This window comes from Leishmania mexicana, chromosome 31 (assembly GCF_000234665.1).
Source record: "Leishmania mexicana MHOM/GT/2001/U1103 complete genome, chromosome 31".
NCBI lineage: Eukaryota > Euglenozoa > Kinetoplastea > Trypanosomatida > Trypanosomatidae > Leishmania > Leishmania mexicana.
The window spans coordinates 573175-594191 of NC_018335.1; the positions used below are offsets into that span (position 1 = coordinate 573175).

At 57.8% G+C, this 21017-nt stretch overlaps 5 protein-coding genes and 2 pseudogenes across 5 annotated transcripts, besides 2 other annotated features; all 7 read right to left on the reverse strand.

Moving 5' to 3' along the window:
• Positions 1-2845: 2845 nt before the first annotated feature.
• Positions 2846-3418, reverse strand: LMXM_31_1490 (conserved hypothetical protein; the record flags this gene model as incomplete). Its single annotated transcript, XM_003877944.1, has 1 exon — positions 2846-3418. One exon carries the CDS (start codon positions 3416-3418, stop codon positions 2846-2848), a length of 573 nt encoding a protein of 190 aa, XP_003877993.1.
• Positions 3419-4249: 831 nt separating this feature from the next.
• Positions 4250-5389, reverse strand: LMXM_31_1495 (conserved hypothetical protein; the record flags this gene model as incomplete). The annotated part of the gene is made up of 1 exon (XM_003877945.1): positions 4250-5389. One exon carries the CDS (start codon positions 5387-5389, stop codon positions 4250-4252), a length of 1140 nt encoding a protein of 379 aa, XP_003877994.1.
• Positions 5390-7007: 1618 nt separating this feature from the next.
• Positions 7008-9167, reverse strand: LMXM_31_1500 (metallo-peptidase, Clan MA(E), Family M41; the record flags this gene model as incomplete). The annotated part of the gene is made up of 1 exon (XM_003877946.1): positions 7008-9167. The coding sequence occupies one exon, from the start codon at positions 9165-9167 to the stop codon at positions 7008-7010; it is 2160 nt and encodes a 719-aa protein (XP_003877995.1).
• A 2116-nt stretch (positions 9168-11283) lies between these two features.
• Positions 11284-12417, reverse strand: LMXM_31_1505 (annotated as a pseudogene).
• Positions 11284-12417: a sequence feature.
• Positions 12418-13210: 793 nt separating this feature from the next.
• On the reverse strand, positions 13211-15865 carry LMXM_31_1510 (conserved hypothetical protein; the record flags this gene model as incomplete). The annotated part of the gene is made up of 1 exon (XM_003877947.1): positions 13211-15865. The coding sequence occupies one exon, from the start codon at positions 15863-15865 to the stop codon at positions 13211-13213; it is 2655 nt and encodes an 884-aa protein (XP_003877996.1).
• A 1389-nt stretch (positions 15866-17254) lies between these two features.
• LMXM_31_1520 (conserved hypothetical protein) lies at positions 17255-18829 on the reverse strand (the record flags this gene model as incomplete). The annotated part of the gene is made up of 1 exon (XM_003877948.1): positions 17255-18829. One exon carries the CDS (start codon positions 18827-18829, stop codon positions 17255-17257), a length of 1575 nt encoding a protein of 524 aa, XP_003877997.1.
• Positions 18830-19745: 916 nt separating this feature from the next.
• On the reverse strand, positions 19746-20396 carry LMXM_31_1530 (annotated as a pseudogene).
• Positions 19746-20396: a sequence feature.
• Positions 20397-21017: the final 621 nt, after the last annotated feature.

The following is a 21017-nucleotide window of genomic DNA, read 5'->3' on the forward strand; positions in this document are numbered from 1 at the left end:
ACGAGGAGCCGAACAATGCGCTGAAAGTCTTCCCTATGCGTGATCGGCCCACACATAGTCATTCACATCCGTTTTCTTTTCCTTTTGTTTTCGCTCGCAACGCACAAGGTGGCATACACGCTCATCCCCAGTAGCAAGGAAATCTCGCCCTCACTCTCCTCAGTGTCCACATTTGACAGCATGCACGTGCCCGCATGCTCCTGTTCCCTCATCGTGGGCATGCGAATGAATTGGCCATTCCTCTCGATGAACACGCTCACTATTTTCGAGGCTCTTTCTCTGTCGATAATCCCAGCTTCCGTCTTACAGCGCATCTATGCAGACCAGCAGTCGCGCCAACCCATTCGGTAACCCAAGAAAAGGAAGGAAAAGCACTGCCGATGCGTCACGAGCCTTCAAAGTGTCCTGCATGCCACCCCCACCAGCACTCCAACATAAACGTTCGGAGACGAGAAACAGACTGGAAACACAAGAAGCGCCTCACAACAGAGAGACCAGCTACATAAAGGCTGCGGAAAAGACCCACGCTGCGCACAAGAGAAGGACGTCCGTGGGAAGGCCGGACGGTCGAGTCACTAAGCCTCTGTTCACCGCGCAACTTGAAAGTGATAAGCACGTCGATACTCATCATCATAACACACAAAACAAGCGGTCAAGTGCCAAAGTAGAGCAAAGGGCACCGCGCAGATATCCCAGTTGGAAAGCGGGGCTCCTCATCACCGACACTGATGACGATGACAGCAAGGTGCCGTCTTCTCGCACACATACACAGAGAAAAAGGAATGGTGCCATCACATCGTCTTCCCTCTCCCACCTTGTGCTCCCCTCCACAAAATAATAACCGCCAAAAAGATGCAAAGGCCAACGTCAACTAAACGGCGCAGGTGGCCGCAACCTGCGGCGGCGAAACACGGAGCGAGAGCGACACCCCATCACAGCCAAGGGAAAAATAATGGCCACGAGAAGAAGGACGCAGCCCCAGAGATACCCCATCTGCGATCCGTGCATGTTGAGGTATTCATAGCAGGACTTGAATGAGCGCGTTCCCTTGCCGCGCCCAGAGTACTCATGTTCCATTTTTCCCGTGCTAAAAAAAGATGTGGCAACAAAAACACACAAGAAACGACACACGCAAACAGGCCAGCAGCTGTGCACCTCTTTGCGCTCACTATGTTCACCCAAGTGTGTCGGCTTACCGTATAGAAGACTGTAATGAAACTAGTAGCCCATTTCTACGCACCACTGCGCTTGCCGAGCAGCAGTCAGAACGGGGCAGTTGGAGGGGACGAATCGTGCGTGCCGGTGTGTGTCGGGATCCCTACGAGCGCGTGAAGAAGAGATGTGGGAAAGAAGTGCCAACAAAAGGGGAGGTTACCAATACAGGCGTCGATAGTCAGATACACGAAAAGGCACCGATAATTATACACAAGCTCCTTGTCCCGTTTCGGGCCACGTAACACTCGTTGCCGATGGTCGCGTACGGATTCATAAGCGCACGCTTCTCGACATTTTCGAGGAGTTCTACGCCTCACAAGGCAAGATCCTGCATGCAAACGAGAGGCCGCCGTACACCTAAACTTGTCGTTTCGTTTTAATTGCAACGTGACCATTCTCTGCCGCACACGAGTTAAACGCCAGACACACACACACACATGCCTCAGCTCCTGTCACAGGCCCCCTCCCCCTCCCCATCGCGTCCGTGCGAGGCAGCGCTGCAACAGCCTTACAGCAAAGCACCGACCCAGCCCTCCGAGGCACGGCCTCGCCCTCAAAGTATACCCAGACGCCCGCTCCGCAGGGCCCCTCACAGCCGCGCCCATCATGCCCGTCGCCACCCCTCGTGCATCCCACATCGGGGGCGACACTCAGCCTCCCCACCACACCAGTAGACCGTGTGAGGGCCAGGGGGGAGGGAGGGGCAGGATACGTCCCAGCCGCGCTGGCACGCCGCCTAAAATCACATGGATGGCGCCACCCTGCTGACACGGTCGCGGGTCGCTGCGACGCCACGCCGTTCAGGGCATGACCGCCGACGTCAGCAGCGATGCATCGCGCAGACCCCCCTCCTTACGTCGTAGGTGCCTGGGCGCGTCACAACCAGATGTGGTCCCGCATTTGGCGGAGGATAGCAGGAGGGTGAGGGGTGAGGGGGGAGAGGGGAAGGCGGCTTGGCTTTCACACAAAGAGCGAGTGTAGTGGACTGTGTAATACGCCGCACGGAAGCGGCCCCATCTGGTCATCCAGGACACAGACGTCAAGCAGCATACATGAATGCGGGAGACAGACGTCGGGATGCGAGCACACACACAAAAAAAAACTTCATTGTGTCTCACGCGCGACGGCGTTGCCGCTCTCATGAAGTATCTCCTCGTTGTGCCTGTTCTCCCCTGTACGATTCAGCTGCAGGGCCCAACATCGCTCTTGGAGCAGCCAGAGCACAAATGTGACACCGAAGAGTGTGTGTGTGTGAGGCCGTATGCAAATTCCGCATCCGCACGAGCAAGAAACGGGGTGGGGGGAAGGGACACCAAGAATGGGGATAAGACATACGACCAGGATGTCGAGTAGAACCACGACGTGATCATCTGACTCGAAAGCCCGAAAAAGATAAAAGACGCCCTAAAGGTTGAACAGAGGAGTAGCATAGCAGAGAGTGGGTACCGCCGGCAAGGGAAAGGGGAACGGCTAGGGTGTGAAAAAGGCCAGTTCTCCTCGAAACAGAAACCTCCACGGTGACGTTTGTGAAAAGCTTGCGTGCATGTCTGCATGTGTGTGTATGTGTAGCGCCCATGTGTATTGCCTTTTTACAACGCTCGTGGCAACCACGATTATCAACGGTTGGCTGTCACTGCCGGCTGATCTTCTGGAGAAGAGACTCCATACGGCTCGACATCACCGGCTGCCCCTTCTTGGTCCGCTTGGCAAAGAGTGCGTTGCGCGACTTGCGTGCTTGCACGCGCGACTGCTTCTCTCGCTCGCGCTCCTGGCGCGTCTTCTGCTTCTCCTCCCGCTCCTGTTGGTGCCTGCGCTGCACCTCCTCCATTCCAGAGACGGCGCTGTAGTGCTTCTGCCGCTTGTCAATGAGGTCGTTGACCGTGGTCGCCGCAAACTTGCGCTTCAGGTTGTACTTGCGCTTCTTCTTTTCGTTGTTCGTGAGGCTCTGGTCATAGTCGATTTGCTCAAGGGTGCTGCTCAGATTTTCCTTGGCCGCCTCGCGCGTGCGGTCGTAGTCCTCCAGTCGCTTCGACACAATCCCCTCCTCCTTGCATAGTTTTCGGTAGGCCTCCATGCGAGCGCGCTCCTCGTCCTTTTTTTTCCGCCCCTCCTCGAGGAACGTCTGGCGGACATTTTTCGAAAAGAAGGCTTGGCGCTCCGCCTTGAAGCCGTACACCTTGCGGCGCTTCGCTCTCTCACTCATGTTCTTTTCCAGAAGTGGTGGTGGAAGTTGAATCTACACGGCGATGTAGCTGCCCCCTTCTGCAGAAGAAGCCAAAGGGGATTCGCGGCTGTGTGTGGGGGGGTGTCGTGGATGTGTGTATGGGTGTCTGCTGGGGTAGGGTTGGAGACTTGTGTGGGGAGCATGAGGGAAGCCCCGAAAGTGGGCAGGGGGAGATGGGTGGGAGCCGAAAGGAAGGTGAGAATAAGGAAAAACTCGACTAGAGAAGCTGGCACAGGATGCCGCCACGAAACGGTGGCAAAGATGTGTGTAGCATGCTACGTGATGCTCCCTGCCACCCGTCCTCTCCACATGACGCGGTCGCTCACAGGGAAAGAAAACAAGGACGCGCTACTGAGTGGTGAGGCAAACACGCTTGATTTCGCTTTCCACCTCCCTCCCCTTTATCCACCCCCAAGCTCCCATCACCATAGTTGTTGGTGTGCTGCGGAGTTTGCGCGCGCTACGGTTATCACCATCGAGCTCTCTAGCGTACGCACAACAGCAACAACACAGCAAAAAAAAGAGGAGGAGGGGGCGGGGTGCAGCGCATAGAACAAGATGGCCGGCCAGGGTAAAAACAAGGGGAAGGGCGGGATGGCGAGTAGCCGACACAAAAACTAAGAGAGGAGGAAGTGTACAAGTCGTGAAGAAAAAAAAGAGCCGCCTTTTGCACGCCAACCCCCCCCCCTCTCCCAGCACAACCACACAGAGGAGGTGCACGTGGCCTGCGCTCTCCATGAATGCTGACCACTAAGCGCTCTCGAAGGTGTGCTCCTTCCCCCCTCTCATAGCCGCCGCTGCTGCTCGCTGTCATTCATCGCACTCCGAGCAACACACCATGTGGCGTGCATCGGTGTACAAGAGCCACAGAAGTGCATTTGGCACACAGTGCTTACGGTAGAAGCCACCGAAGGGAAAGAGGAGGTAATGGTGCTCCGCGATCAAGTCCTCAAGGTGACGAATCGGGCATCCGTCAGGTGTGTAGAAGCCCTGTGAGGCTGGCTTGCAGTCGGTCAGCTTCGCCGCCTTCTCCACCACGTCTTCGAAGTAGCGGTATCGCCCTCTAACAAGGACACGCGTCGGATGGCGAGTGCGCGATGCCACAGAGCCACCATAGCAGGGCCACACGTTGATCCAGAAGCTGCGCGGATCCGCCAGGCCGCTGTACCAGTGCAGACTGCCCTGAGCGTTGAGCTGCGCTGACAGAACGCAGGACAGCGACTCTTGTGATTGCGGGGTATCCTCTTCTACACGACAGCCCCGCGGAACGCTCCATGGCAACCCATGCCCTTCACAGACACTCTCCCTCCCATCCTCGGAAAGAGAAAGCGGCACTGCAGGCGAGCAGCTCAGCTGTTCCATCTGCTGTGGCACGGCGGCTGTGACATATGCAGCAGAATCATTTTCATCGTGACTATCTAACCCGTCATTCCCCAAGGTTAGCCTGGAGGGCGGGGATGGAGAGCAAGGCAACGAGGAGTGCAAAGGCGCCGTCACGTCGCGTGGTCTTGGCTTAGAAAAGAGGTTGGCCAGGAGGCAGTGATGGTCTGGGTGTGGCACAGATGTGGTGCGCGCATCGCCCGCCTCTGCGAGCGTCTCGGGCACGTCATCTCCTGCTGCGTTACCCCGTGCATCGGCAACCTCACTGCTGCTGGAGGAGGCGTGCAAAGGTCCCATATATTTGTCATGTGCCTCCGAGGTAGCTGGGGATAGAAGAGTACCTCGTCGCGGCGCTGCCTTATCCGATGCGTCGCAGGGAGCGTTTCCTGCGTCCACCTTGGATAGAAGAGCAAGAACCCGCTGACGTTGCACCTCAAGGGCTCTGCTCTCCTCCGAGCACGAGTACTCGGATGCACCGATAGCATTGAGTATGTTCTCGAGTGATTCACGTAGCTCGGCGGCCGGTAGGGTCACCAGGCCATCGGAGAAAGGAGTTGCGGAGGCATCCATCCTCACAGCTGTGTATGATGCTCTGTTCCCCTGTCAGCATTTCAAGCAGCGAGAAGGATCAGCGCAAGCGTCCTGCGCCTTCCTGACCTCCTCTCCCTCCTAACGCAGGATAATCCTTGTAGCGCAGCGGAGCGAAGCGCAAGATCCAGGAAGAGTTCGCCGCTGTGGCGGCTTTTCGTTTTCCTTTTCTGTCCGCTTGAGGACAGGTGAGAGGTGAGTACGGTACAAGCGCCCGGGAAAGAAGCTGACAAGGCCCGCTCGTCTCTGCGAGTGACGCCTGCGTAGTCGTCGGATAACACTAGTCATAAAACATAGCCGTCAACAGTGAGAGTCGCACATCTTTTACGTGTGTGCGTGCGTGTTGCTCTGCAGCACCCGTGTGAGTGCTACGTCATTGCAGCGGAGCACACGAAGAGAGTACAGCGCGCGACAGATGTGCAAAGAAGGTGAAGGACAGCGGAAAGTGGCAGCACCCATCTGAACCGCACAGCCACACCACACAGGCATGCAAGAGAACGCGGCAGCGGAGAGGGAGCCGCGCGAAACATCGGGACTCCCGTAGACAAGCGCTCACTGGCATCCCATCGCAATCATTCCGCCAGAGACACTCGTGTGCGCCTGAACAGCGCTATAGTTGTGTGTTGCATCCACACGGCGGATTTCGCGCTATCTTGTCAAAAGCCCAGCACAGGTATCCCCCGTTGCCATCTGAATTAACATGCCACACGTACTGCTTTTTTTTCCTTTTCATATCGACGTGGCCCTCATGCACGTCGTGGGAGAGGTCCTACCATATGTGCCCGCGCTTGCGGATGTTTTTTTTTTCCTTTCTGTGACATGTAACAGGGCACGTACGGACTTGAAAGAGAGGGGGACCGCTGCCTCCTCCTCCCCCCTCCCCTTCCCCCGTTCGCAATTCAAAAGACAAGGGCTTAGATCAATACAGGGAAGACAAAAAGAAGAGCAAGAGAGGCTAATAATGTGCAAGACGACACCACAACGTCCAAGGAACACACGTGATCAGAGGCACCGACACAACACCCATGCATACATACATACACACAGACAGACAGCGTAGAGAAACACCATCGGGCGCTGCACGCTCTCGCTAGAGAGGTATATAAAATGGTTTCCTTCTTGTGGCGAGTGGCACAGCTACAGTAGTGCCAAAGAAGCCACCATGCAACAATACGCACAGCCGATGCCAGTCAACTAACTACGTCAGCGTTGCATCCCCGAGAGGGTTCGAGAACGCAAACGAGCAGGGGTGGGAAACCCTGCAGACCAGGCCACCCTCGCACACCCGAATAAGATGGGAGGAGGGTGGCAAAGGAGGACAGCGTCCCACGCCGGGAGCACTACAAAAAAAAAAGAAACGAACCACTCATGAAGGGGGGAAGGGGGGTCGAAAAGACCAGGAAAATGTTTAGACGCACTGAAAGATAATGCAGGGCAACGAAAGCAAGACGGGGCAACATGTGCCTTTGCACTAGCTGCGTGGCGCCCTTCAACGGTGGATATTGGCTTTCTGTGAGAAAAAAACGCGCGCGCCTACTCACCCGCCCCCCTCCAGGGATACTGACACAAAGATACACCCGTGGGTACCTCCCGGCACATTTTAGGCCTTCAGCACCGGACGAGCGCCGAGGATGCTAGTAATGTCTGCCTTGTCCAGTTCTTTTTTCCCGAGAAGCAACTCTGCCAGCTTCTGGTGCTTGTCCTTGTGAGCTAGCAGGGTCTTCTCTGTGTGCACATAGGCCGACTCGACAAGCGCGCGGGCCTCGGCCTCCACCTTGGCGTGCAGATTCTCCGACCACGTCATCCACGCACGGCCGTCATTCTTGTCGTTTGGCTTGAAGGCGAGCTGGCCAATTGTTTTGGACATGCCGTACTTGAGAAGCTTCTCCATCGCCAAGCGCGTGGCACGCTGTAGGTCGTCCATGGCGCCAATGGAGATGTCCTTCTCGAAGATTCGCTCCGCGGCGCGGCCGCCCATAAGCACGCACAACTGCGAAAAGAGAAACTCGTCCGTCTGCGGCTCCATCGCCTCGTCCTGCACCTGCTGCGTGTACCCGCCGGCCCGACCACGGGGAATGATGGACAGCTTGATTACGTCCTTCTGCAGCGGGTTTGTCCAGGCCATAATGCAGTGGCCTACCTCGTGGTACGCGGTGCGGTGCAGCGACGCGTTGCTCATGCGCTGACGGTGTTTCTTGCCGATGAGCACGTCGTCGATGCTGTCCTGAAGCACCTCCAGTGGCACTACATCCTTGCCATTCATGGCCGCGTTGAGGGCGCCTTCGTTCACGATCGTAGAAATCTGCGCCGGCGACACGCCAGGGGTGCGGTCCGAGAGCACGATAGCGTACTCCTTGTTGCTAACGCCGGGAATCACCTTGATCGACTCGGGTTTGGCGTCCTCTGTGACCAGCGCCTTCGTCTCTGTAGCGACCTTCTCACTGCTGGTCAGGGCAGCCGACGAAGACGCCTGCGCGGCACCGCTGCCACCCGCCTCGGCCTCATTGCGCGTCTTGAACACCTGAACCTTGGGCTTGCAGTTCGGGTCACCAGTGATGATGCGGTTGAGGTAGAACTCGAATAGCTCACAGCGCGCCTTGTGATCCGGCATGGGAATGGTCACCTTGCGGTCAAACCGACCCTCGCGCAGAAGCGCCTTGTCGATTGCCTCCGGATAGTTCGTGGCGGCAATCACCACAATCGCCTCCTTGCTCGTCAAGCCATCAAGCTCGGCGAGAAGCTGGTTGATGGTGCGGTTTTCCTCGCTGCTGCCGCCGCCGCCCATGGAGCGGCCACCTTGGTTGCGCGAGCCGATCGCGTCAATCTCGTCAATGAACACAACGCATGGAGCCGCCTTCTTGGCCTCCTCGAAGAGCTCACGCACACGTTTTGGGCCGCTGCCGCCAAAGATCTCAATAAAATCGGCACCCGAGCAGCTAAAGAACGGCGTGCTTGCCTCACCGGCCACAGCGCGGGCCAGCAGCGTCTTGCCGGTGCCAGGCTGCCCGGTGAGCAGGCACCCTTTCGGCAGCCGCGCGCCAAGGCGAGTGAACTTGGTGGGCTCCTTCAAGAAGTCCACGTACTGCTTCAGCTCCTCCTTCGCTTCAGGGATGCCGATGACATCCTTGAACGTCGTCCCCTTCACCTCGGTGCGAAAGTTCTTCGGCTTCATCGGGTTCATCATGTCCATGAGCCCACTCATCATGTTCGACGATGCCCCCGCACCACCCTTGCCTCCTGACGCGGCAGTGGAGCCGGTCGCACTCGCCATGGCGTGCATGTACTTGCGCCGGAAGTACCAGATAGGGCCAACAAAGAACGCCACGTTCACGACAAGGGGTACAATCCAGCTGACGGCGCTGCCCCAAACCGGCCCAGAGGGACGAACAACGCCATCGTGGAAACCCTTGTAGTAGTCGTCATCCTGGACCGTCGGCTGATACACCGGCGGCATGCGCGCGGGCTGCTGATGCAGCGGCTGCGCCGTGTAGCTATACTGCTGCGGTATCATTGGCTGGGGCTGGTAGTTGTAGCCGGCATAGGTTGACGGCGGTGCACCTATGCCTTCTCCGGGCACTGTGTACGGATTTTGTGCATAGCCGCCGCCTTGGCCGCTCTTCTGCTGCTGAGGAATAGGGGGTGGTTGCAGTGAAAGCTGGCCTCCGTATGCCTGCTGCGGCGGCATCTGCTGCTGTTGCTGCTGCACGCTGTACATTTGCTGGAACAGCGATCCGCCAGGCGAGGCGTCGTTCTGGTTCATTGTGGGCGTTCGTTGCGTGCCCTCTTTCACGAATAATAGGAGGTGTCCCACCACGTAGGAAAGGGCGTCGGAGACAAATACGCACAGGTGCTGCAGGGCGAGGAGGAGGAAGCGGTCAAGAGAGGCACACGCAACTGATATGCAGAGGGTCGGTTTACAGCGAGAGAGAGAGATCGAGCAAGGCGAAATGCGTTGGAGCTCCCAGCGACGCCAGAGAAAGCAAACGGCGCAACCACACCGCAAAACAACAACAAAAAGCTAGCAATGTTCAAAGAAATGAAGACAAATATATGAGCTCTGTGCGTGGGGTCAGGATTCCGTCGACGCAGAGGCCTTGATGGGCAGAGAGACGGAGTACGGCACACGCAGCGTTCGGTGGAGACACGGGGAGAGAGAGAGGGGAGGAGTGACGGACAGACAGCAGAATCGGTGCCTCGCTTCGCGCAGTGGAGGACAGAAGTACAACAGCTCTAAGAAGATGCAGCTTGATGCCTGCTTGCAAGTGATGCGATCACTCGACGTTCTACCGACAGATTCCCGCAAACGGTGGGGCACCTGAAAAGGGGGGAGAGGGGCGATCTCCGTCTTAGAGGAGTCTCGCCATAGAATTCATGTACGTTGTGTGTGTATGATTGACCGTGTGCCGTCAAGACCACCTCTGCAGGCGCAGCTGTGAGTGCTAGTAAAGGAGGGTGAACAAGCACAGCCAGGCATCATCCATGCTTCCTCACCTCCTCCCACGATGAGAGGGAAAGAGGGGGGATGAAACGAGGCAAGGAACATCATACCGAGGCCCTTTAGCGAGCCAGCACACTTGCCCCAGTCAAGTCAACTGCGAGGCGGTGCGTGCGATCGCGCCGCTTACACCGAGGTCACACCGGCGAGCGTATAGAGCGTCGCAGAGTAAGATACAGACACGCGTTTATGCTGTGTTTGTATACGGGCGCGACTGATGAGCAACCGGCCCCTCCATCACCCTGTCTCGCCGCGTTGACGGCGTCAAAGGTGGACTTTGGATGGCGCAGGACTTACTCTGAAAACGAGGGCAGTGAAATATAGCTGAAGAGAACGGGTAGCATCAGGTCACGGCGGCCCCTCCCCTCCCCCACCCCCGTACAGATGAGAGCTAGAATACAGTTTGTCACGGTCACACGACACCAAAGAAAAAAAGAAAACAATGATCACATGTGAAACCAAACCTCGATCGCTCCTCCCCCGCCCCGTCGAACCGCGCCGCCACGTCCGGAGAACAGCGTTTACAGATCAACCCAACAAAGCAACCACAGGAGCGCACCTAATCACGTTACCACCCCCCTCCTCCTCACCATCGACACCACCACAGGGACCGGGGACCTCACTGGTTGGACGACGAAAACAAAGATCGTGATGATAATAAGAGAAAGAGAGCCAGCACGACCTCTTTGGCCGCATTGCCCGACCGAGACACGCCATCAACGCAGTACTCACATTCGCTCTGTACGAGGCCCTTTCTCCGTCATACAGCATGGCTTTACCTCTACTTTGCCCTAACCTGCCGCACGTCTCCCCCTCCCCATCGCGTCCGTGCGATGGCAGCGCTGCAACAGCCTTACAGCAAAGCACCGACCCAGCCCTCCGAGGCACGGCCTCGCCCTCAAAGTATACCCAGACGCCCGCTCCGCAGGGCCCCTCACAGCCGCGCCCATCATGCCCGTCGCCACCCCTCGTGCATCCCCCATCGGGGGCGACACTCAGCCTCCCCACCACACCAGTAGACCGTGTGAGGGCCAGGGGGGAGGGAGGGGCAGGATACGTCCCAGCCGCGCTGGCACGCCGCCTAAAATCACATGGATGGCGCCACCCTGCTGACACGGTCGCGGGTCGCTGCGACGCCACGCCGTCCAGGGCATGACCGCCGACGTCAGCAGCGATGCATCGCGCAGACCCCCCTCCTTACGTCGTAGGTGCCTGGCCGCGTCACAACCAGATGTGGTCCGGCATTTGGCGGAGGATAGCAGGAGGGTGAAGGGGGAGAGAGGGGAGGGCGGCTGGGTTCTGAGCCACCATGCAATGACCTGGGTGTCCCGCCATCGGGGTTCGTCAGGTTAAACGAAAAAAAAACGTGCGATTTGTGCGTTCATGAGACCCGCCGTTCATGGGGGTGCGTGGGGGAAAACCAGGCGCTATCATGAGCACTTGCGTATGCTGAGAGAGAAGCAATCCGTGGCCGCTGCTTCACTACTCTTCCCCGTTGCCGTGGCGGTTTGCCGGGACTTCTAGTCGAGGTGTACACATCGTCTGAATTGACCACAGGGAGGAGCAGAGCAGCGTATAGCAGAGGCACGTCCATTAAAGATGCTGGAAACGAAGCCGCTCTCCATGCACCATAAACAGCTTTTTCCACATCGTCTAGGCCTTAGCGAAGGCGAGGGTCACGAACCGCTGCAGCTGCGGGAGACGCTGTTCTCTTTACTGGCGGCTTGGCAGAGAAAACGCCGAGTCTCTCCCAGCCTACTTGTGACAAGCTAGATCAATTGTACGCCACAGTGGAGTCCTATGCGTTATCTGCCGCACTTTCCTCGCATCGATGCATCTTGAGAGTACCCTGAAAGCGCCCTCGGTGGTGGAGAAAAGCGGTATCCTCATTTACGCCGCCAAGGAGCAAAGGCCAGGAATACTGCCTGTATTTCCGCGCACCGCAGAAGACGCGCCGCTGCCGCTGTTGCGACTCTGCGGAACGCTCACAAATCGGTGAAAGGCCTCGAAAAACTGGTGTTCACGAAGAGCTTCCTTCACGGTTGTGACGACACTGGGTGCAGTACCCGTCATGCTCTCCCACGCACTCATGTGCCCCCTCAACCGTCACTTCAGCAGCGTAGATTCGTAATAGCCTGTGCCGAGCGGCACCCGTGCATTCAGTTCCTCGCACTCCAGAACCCGCCGTCGTGTCCGCTCCTGCGCAAAAAGGATGTGGGACTGGTAGTGCACCAGCACCGGCTGCAGCTGCAGCCGGATGGAATCCTCCGTCTCGCCACGCCAGCGGATTGTCTGGAGTTTGACGGAATCGGTGCTGCCCTCTTATCGCCACTGGTATGCAACACCCGTGATGCCACTCTTTGCAGCCGCTTCTGCGGCATGTCCTCCCTGCAGGCTTTCCCGGACGGGAATCAAATGTGGGATGCGCTCCGCCTCGAGCAGAGATCCCCCTCTGCTGCACATCCTGGAGGCCACCAAAACACGTGATCATCGACGGAGCTGCACTGGTGTTCATGCTTGGTTTGGGGATGCTTGCCTACAGTGGTACGTGCTGCATCATATAAAAAGGAAAGATGAGGAGCGTTGCGGTCGTCGTTGCCACCGTGTCCACAAAGGACAGACGTAGGTGAGCCGCTATGCGACCGAGCTTTCTTGCAATGAACAAGGTTGTAAAGCGATGGCACACAGCGTGCAAATGCCTCGGTGTACGCTTGGGCGATCAATCGAAGCCACCGCCGGTGCTGCGGCGCACAGAACAAGAAGATGAGGTAGGTCAGCCTCGAGAGGCAGCCGTTGAGTGCGGAGGTACACCACAGCGTTGGTGGCGCGCTGGGCAACTCAGTTCGCCTCTGTTCACGGCTACCGAAAGCGTATGCCTGCGTCACCGTCATGGAGAGAGGAGGTGGTGAAAGGAAATGGAGAGAGAGTGAGGGAGGGGGTGACGGCACGGGAAAGCGTAGTGGCCAGAAGAGTGGAGCGCGGCGGCAGCCGAGCGGCAAAGCAGTCCGCAAGTAGGAAGCGCACGTCGTGGCCTCTCTCGACCCCTCTGCTGCCAGTAAGCGGAGAGGGAAGCGGCGCGTGCTGGAGTCACGGTTGACCACAAAGCAGGCGGCTCCTTGTCCGTGTGGCACCACGACGGTGCAGCATGTCATTGACCGCTCTTTCGAGATTACTGCACAAGCACTCACGATGATCCGTAAACACGACGTAGACATCCGCTGCTTGATTCCCACAGCCAGGAACACTGTTACCCCTGAAAAGATCGCGGCTGCCTCAGGCAGTGGCTACGCCACCTCATCCGGTTCCTGCTACAACGGCTTGCTCTTTCCATCGTCGACACGCCGGCGACGGCAGGCAACCCTACCCCACTCTTGGACAAGGTCTTTGGTCTGTCTCAGCACACTGGTGGCATCCGCGGCAGCACGCACGAGAAAGCACGGGGTGATTCGAAGGTGCTCAACTGTATCGCGCAAATTAGAGGACGAGCCCACGGTGGACTCCACAAAGCAAGGAACGAGAGAAGCAGGACGCGTGCGTGCGCTCACTTGATCCCATACAAGCTGAAGCGGACTCACTGCGGATGATCGCCCGAACGATGCCTTCGCGCTGGTATGGAGAAGCTGCTGCATCACCGCGCTCTCTCCAACCAGAAGCGTAGACCCAGTCGGCGACCATGTCCCGTCCGCAGCGCCACTCTTCGAGGGAGGCCTCAAGTCGCGTAGTTTTTCGTAGTAGCGGAGGGGCCCCTGGGAGTTGGCGACGAGAACGACGCCCTCGCAGTCATGCGCGAACCGAATAACATCCAGTAGTTCCTGCACCGATATCTCGCACAGAAGACACGGCCGCTTCAACGGCAGAAAGGCCGGGGCGGCGGCCAGCTCCGGCACCGAGAGAGATGCGCGCTGCGGCGCTGCGGCGCGGTGAGCTGCGGCGACAGCAACCGAAGCAAGTGCAGAAAGCTCGTCAGGGTTGCGCTCCTCTGCGTGTCTGTCAAGTCGGCGCTGGGGCGGCGACAGACAGTGGCAGAGATGCTCCGAAACTGCCGCGACGACGCTCTGCTGCGATGGGGAGCACTCTCTCGGCGAGAGGCACACCACAGACGAGGATGGTGTCCCGTAGGAGGATGCCTCTCGGCGAGACGGTGTCACCGTGTTAGCGAAGGAAGAGGCAGGAGTAGATACCTGAGCGCACATCGCTGCCGGGCCACTTGCCGGGCACTCCGACACTACTCCCTTCGACGACGAAGCTACCGACTCGGAGAAGACGGGAATCAGGTTCAGCAGGGTGTCGCACGGCGGCGGCTTCGCCGCTCCCGGTGACGTCACGAGCGTTGCTTGCTCACACGGATCGGCCACGTCGTCACCTAGCAAGGACGCAAAGAAGAGACGCTGGTGGAAGTGGATGTAGGCCGTGTCATACCATGAGTCCAGCGCATCGCCCTGTGTACGAGGAAGTGACGGCAAGCTGCACCGCGCTCCTACTCGTCCGGTATCCCAGTCATACGGCACGCTGAGCGTAACCTTTACAACCGGATCGCGCCCGGCCGTGGCCGTGCGTGTCCACTCTTTCCAAAACACCGCCGTCGCGCTCTCCTCAAACACGCCCTCCGCCTCCAGCGCTTGCCGCCACGATGACAGGCGACTCCATAGCTCCACCGTCGTTTCGAGGCCTTCTTTGTCATCTGCGCCTGCTTCGGCGGGCGCAAAGAGTCGCCGCACCGCAGGCGTCTGTGCCGTAACAGCGATGCGCTCGTACTCGGTTATGTCCGCCCAGGTCGACCCTGCGTAGGCGAAGCACCAGTCCTGCGCTTGCACCTGCGCGTTGTCATTGCCACGGGCCCCGTGGTGTCGGTCAAGGGCCTCAAAGGGGTTTTCAAACTGCGTGAAAAAGGCGAAAGAGCACGGGTTTGTGAGTGCCGCACTCGCCGTTATGTCAAATGGAAAAACGAGCGGCACCACCTCAATGGTGCGGAAGTCGAAGTCGGTGAAGGCAAACGACCGATTCAGCCAGTCCGGCGGCCCATCCTTCACCCAGTTCGACACGCAGCGCAGGTTTGGCTCTGCCCACGCCCAGAAGGCACGCGAGCGGCGCACGCGCCACGCCTCCACCTGACACACAGGATAGTCGAGGTAGACAAAGAAGTCGCACTCCTCACAGTCGGCGATGGCGAGCTGGCCTTGTATTTGGCACATGTAGTGCATTGGGATGCCGAAGGGCTGGGAGCCGGACTTGGTGGAGTCGTACAGCGCTCTAAATGGGGATTTGATCTCCAGCAGCCGGACCTTGTGATGCGAAGACGGCCTCAACGATCTGGAGTGCATCCCATCAATGGTTGCAGGACTCTCCGTTAGAGCAGTAGCAGATCTCTCATTCGTGGAACAGCGAGTGCTGGCAGATTTGCAGCTGGTCCGTTCTTCGTCGTGGCAAGCAAGGGCACCAGAGCTGTGCAAGCTGCGGCCAGACACCGCAGAAAATGGGGAACGAGGTCGCCGCTTGCTCTTGAAGGGCACGTGCACAGAGCACCTGCTGCTTCGGCGCTGCAGCTCTCTCATGCTGGCATCGTTGCTGACACCGAAGCCGGCGCTGCAGCTCTGGTAGCGACTTTCCAGGTCCGATGTAGACAGTCGACCTTGTTGCTCGATGGGCCGCTCACCAACGTGGTGGTAGATTTGCCCGTCAGGTGAGCAGCCAAAGATGCGGTCGCTCGTTACAAAGAAGCCGCCGTCGTGGACGCGGCAGCCGGTAAGAAGCTCATACAAGGTGCGGGCCTTGGGCTCTGTGCGGATGCCGTGCGCTGTAAAGGCGTTTCCCTTGAACTCGTGCTCAGTGCCCACGATGTCGCGAAGGTAGTGCACATAGTCCGAGATGCGACCGCAGAACCCTAGCGCCATCCCGAACTGGGATGCTGAGAGTCCGTGCGGATGGGCGTCTTTCCACTTGAGTTTGTCTGGATGCTGTGCCATGATGCATCTCAGCGCTGCACCGTAGGATTTGTCTAGTAGCGATAAGGGCGAAAGAAAAACAAAATGAAATAAGTAGCGTCTATCGGCACTCATCGAGGAGATGCATGTGCGTGTACGTGTGCGGCCCGCTCCTTCACAGCACTCTAGAACCGTGAATACACGATGCAGGCAGGCAAAACGGCAACACCGAACGAAAAAGAAAAAGAAGCTCACCCACAAGCGAGTGGTGGTGGTGAGGGCCTCTTCACTATCGCCTGTTTGAGGAGCGTTCGAAATGGTCTGCCAGCGATGTGAGGGATGGCACTGGCGTTCCACTCAGGTATCTACCTGCGCTTTGCAGAGAAGGGAATAAAGAGGAAAAACAAAATTCATACATACATTCGTTTGTATATGTGTGTGTGTGTGTGTGTGTGTGTGCGTGGCGGAAATTATCTATCCCAGATACATGTGCGAGTAATGGACACGCTTTCGCGGGCGCTCCTAATCGGCGAGACCGTGGTGTAGCAAGGGGGAGGAGGGACGAGGGACGAGGAACCGCGTCTGCCACCGATGCCGCTCCTATACAGCCGCCGGCTGGAAGCACACGAGCAAGAATCAATGGGTATTGCGCAGAACAAGAAAAGGAAGAAGTTCATGAAGGAATCGAGAAGGGAAACGGCACAGGGACACACAGACAGTGAAAGGCTGAGAGCGCGCGCGCGTGTATGTCTGTGTTCATCGGCATTCGTGATGGAGACGGAGACGACACAGCAGGGGGGACTGCGTGTCCACGCTTCAAATGGCGCACACCAAACGCCGCGGTGTCGGCAAGCGGAAAGAGAAAAAAAAGTGAGATGATGAACAACATGCGCGAGCAGGACATCCTTCCTTCTCTCGCTGTCCTACGTTGCATTCCCGTCGCCGTATCACCCAAATTTCGCTTTTTTTTGTTTTTTGGTGATGACCACCCGCCGAGGTCCGCACAAACCGCTCCGGTACGTATACACCTGACAAGGCCGTGCAAAACAGGCACACTAGCGGATGATCACGCACGCACCCTCTCGAGCACGACCAAGAAGACCTCAACACCAGCCAGACACACACACACAGCAGCAGATTATGACGGAACAAGCATGTCGAAGAGAACATCGTCACGAATAACGAATGGGAGGGGGAGGGAGAGAGGGAGAGAGTTGTGCAGAACAACCACCGCCCCCTCCGCTCACGAAAGGCGAAGCCACCCAAGCACGGCGACCGAGGAACACAAGCGTCCGAGGGTGGCATTCACGACACGAAAAGCTCATCAGCCGAAACTCCTCAGCTCTTTCTCTCCCCTTCCCCCATTCAAAGACACTGGAAAAGTCAAGCAAAACAAGAATGGAAGTATACGATCCTCTAAGGTGGGATGGTTTACCGGACGTGAACCTCTGAGAAGCGCTCACAGCTGCTATGTTGTTCACGTGCCACGCAGCCAAGAAGAGCCTGCCTCGCAGCGCAGCCAAACATATTCGCGGCGAGAGAGGTGAGTGGCGAAGCTGCTGACGTGGTAGTGCCTGATCCATCGGTGGACGCGAGTGCGCCGTCCGCCGTGGTACTTGCAGTGTCTACGGCATTCGTGGTGGAACGGACCGCCACGTTGCCAGGAGGCCGGTCGTGCTTCTTCTGTAGCTCCACACGGAACAGCTGCCGCAGGGCCCCGAACCACCACTTCGATCCAAGGGGGAGAATAAAGACATGATACTGTGCCTCCACATCCGGCGAGCTCAGTGCGCGCTGCAGCACCTGCAACGGGGTCAGCCTGTAGTCCTCATACCACCTTTCGTAGTCCATGAGTTCCCGCTTACGCAACAGCATGCGAGGCCGCACCGGCTCACTGTTGGCGGCGTTGCCCGTGCCGACGTTGTCGCTCTCGGAGAGCCACGGCAACGCAATGAAGGAGGCGACGTTAGCCTGCGCCAGGAGTGTACGCAATGCCACATCGAACTCCGCTGACGTGCGAACACCTCGGAGGGCAACATGAGGGAAGAGGAGGATCTGGTAGTTGACGTGCAGCTCTTGTGCTCCTACGCTTGTGTAGTAGCTGGCATTGAGGCTGTGCCTCGGAACGCACAAATACAGATGAGGAGGCGACCACAGCTGTGCGGCTGCTTCGGCCTTCGCCTGTGGGGTAATTCTCTCAGGAATGTTACCACCGGCGTCATCCTTTTCTGCTGTCGCTGCTCGAGCGTCCGTCTGCGTGACCGGCTGCACCCCGTCGATGCCTGGCTGCTGCGAGACCTCAACAACCCCCTCAGCGGCGGGGCTCGCTAGCACCCGCTCCACCTTGGCTGCCACTCGCTCTGCGTATTCCTGGCGTTTGGCTGTGAGGTCGTCCGACTCGAAGCCGTACGTGTCCTTGGCACCACGCCGGTAGCGTGGGTGTAGGGGGTGCCATCCATACTGCTGCTCTGCAAGTGCGCTTGCGACGACACTGAACACATATGTGGTGGGCAAAAAGTGTGCCAGCGACGTTGTAATGTATCCTTTGTCGCTTTCGATAACGTCAATGACGATCTTGCGCGGGTTGCGCGTGGCCGTGCTGCCAATCTTGGACGCTGTCGCATCGATGGTCGAGGTGCTGAGCAAGTCTGCCTCAAACTTGTCCAGATCCGGCTTGAGGCTGCGATAGAGAAGGTGCCACATGAAAAACATTGCGGGGCGCTCGTCCTTGCCCCACGGCATCAGATACGGTACAGCTATGCGGGTGCTGAGCTCCGCATGCCTGACGCGATCTTCCGAGGAAAGGGCCGTGACCGTGAATGAATTGCGGTCCGCAGTCGGAATGTTCGCATCCAAAACGCCGCGCTTCGCGCTCGGGAGCGGAAGATGTGCCACGTTGAACCCGACAACGGCGCAAAAGACGCCAAACGCAATCAGGACAAGAAGCTTCGCGTACATCTCCTTCTTTGGTGGCCTCCGAGAGCGGAACATGTGCAGCACGTCCATCTTGCCGGCGAGCGTGGCCGTTTTGTCCAAATATATCCCGTGCGAATCGGTATCATGCGGCGTCGAAATGTGCAGTCGTCTGTTGGTGGTGTGTCCGCAGTGTCGGCGTTCTGTGCATAAGATGCTGGGTTCTGCCTCCCCAAAGGCGCGAGCCGGGGAGCGCTGACGTTGATTCGGTACGTCCTTTTCTTTGGCCCACAGTGTCATGTGCATACCCGAACAGGAAGATAAAGTTCACGCAAGATAAACAGAACTTCATAGCTGCAAAGTTAGAGGGGCGGAGAAGGAGATGGTCGATGAGTGCATGTGTGAGGGAGGACGGGCGCAGGACGTCGGAAGTCCCTCCGGTAAGGCAAAGGCAAGCACCATATATTCTAAAAAGCATTGATCATGCCCCTGCCCTGGATTGCACCCTTCAAAGCTGCGTCACTGCAGTGCGAAAAGGGGACAAAAACGACTCGACAGAGCAAAACCTCACCCAGGGGCAGGTGGGCCGCGAGAGGAGGGAAAGGGGTGTCAAGCGGAGATGCCTGTGAACGCAGACCATCTGCACAACAGACCCGCGCTGCATGTGCTTAGTCTTACCCATACAGCAGGAAGGGGAGGGAGAGGGGAGAGAATCGCGGTAGAAGAAAGGACGAGGGGGAGCGTACACGTATCACAAAGCGCAAACAGAAAGAGTACGCATGATACAACGCAGGGAGCCAAAACAACAACGAGAGGGAGAGAGAGGGCACACACACACACGCACACGGCACCGCTGTTCACTCCAGGGCTTTGTCCAAACTGCGGAGAGAGAGCGCCGAAGGGTGCCCTTGTGGGGGTCGAAACACAGAAACTACACGCAAAGCATGGCATACTGCTGCGGCATCTCCCCGATACCCCGTCCTCCTCCCCTAAAAAAAAAGAGGGCCCGCTAAGCTGCTGTTTGCGCATGTCTGATCAGTTTCGTGGGTTCAGTGGTGGGGTACCCACACGACTCCAGAGGCGGGATGCCGGCAGCAGCCAGGGCATGGCACACAGAGCACGTCACTGCCCTCTTCCTAGGAGACGCCTTCTCTGCCAACTCTGCCAACGATCCCCCACTCGGTCGACCAAAACTCTCTCCGAATTCCGCGCTCCGACCCAAGAGTATCCACGTGCCGTGACTTCTCGCTTTTCAGCAGGTAGTGAAGGGGGTACCAGCTGTTGGCTGCTGATGCACAATTTCCTCCACGTCTTCCTATTGTAGCGGAAGCTCTTGCGCCGCTCAGACACAACTTCGTTCTTTTCGTTTCTGGAGTCTCCCTCTTGGCCATGCTCTCCCGACACGGGGGCAGAAGGGTGTACCTCGCACAAAAGCGTGGCGTCCCTCTCAAGGTCAAGTCCGATCTCTTCCGACGTCTCACGCTGCGCCGCTTACTGCGGCGACTTGTCACCCGCACTGCCGCCTTGGACCGTTTAGCGGCAGTTCACGTTGATCGTCTCCGCAGGCTGGCAGAGGAGAAATTGCACGCTCTTGTTCGCGAAAAAATAACCGAACACTGCAACGATACGCACAACTGTCTTGGTCGCGAACAATCACCATGTTCGCCTCCCTCTTGGATAGCCGGGCGTGGTCATTTGCGAGCTTGCCCGTGCCCACACTGTTTGCCGCTCTGCCGTCGTCATTCCTCCCTCCAGATGGCGAGCTACCATCACCGACCGCAGAAGTTCTACGGTGCTCTGTCGAAGGGACCGGGGACGCAGTCTCCCCCTTCCTGCTCCTATGACAGTTCTGTGGATGTGGGTCGAAGGAGCGCTTCCCGTGCACTGAAGACGGTGCCGCTTGGAAAAGTGGAGGTGAAGGCCCGTCAGCCGCGGGATCCTCGTAAGGCGCCTGCGAAGAGGGTACGTCCATGTTCAGCTTGTCCGGAGTCCTGAATGAGGGGTGGGGACTGAGCAGAAGGGGTAAAGGAACAACAAGAGCGCGAGGATACTTCCCCGAGGAACTGTAGGGGCAACGCAGAGCCCAATGCACACAGGGAAAAAAAAAGAAACAATGGCCAGCAAACGTGAGCAACGACAGCTGCAGAGAAGCCACAGAGATACGTGGCGAGTTGTGCTTCGACAACAAAGCTCACCAGTGAAAAAAAAACATCTATATCTATATATATATATATATATACATTCAACACCAACTCATGGCGGCAGCGCTAAAGCCAGGGAG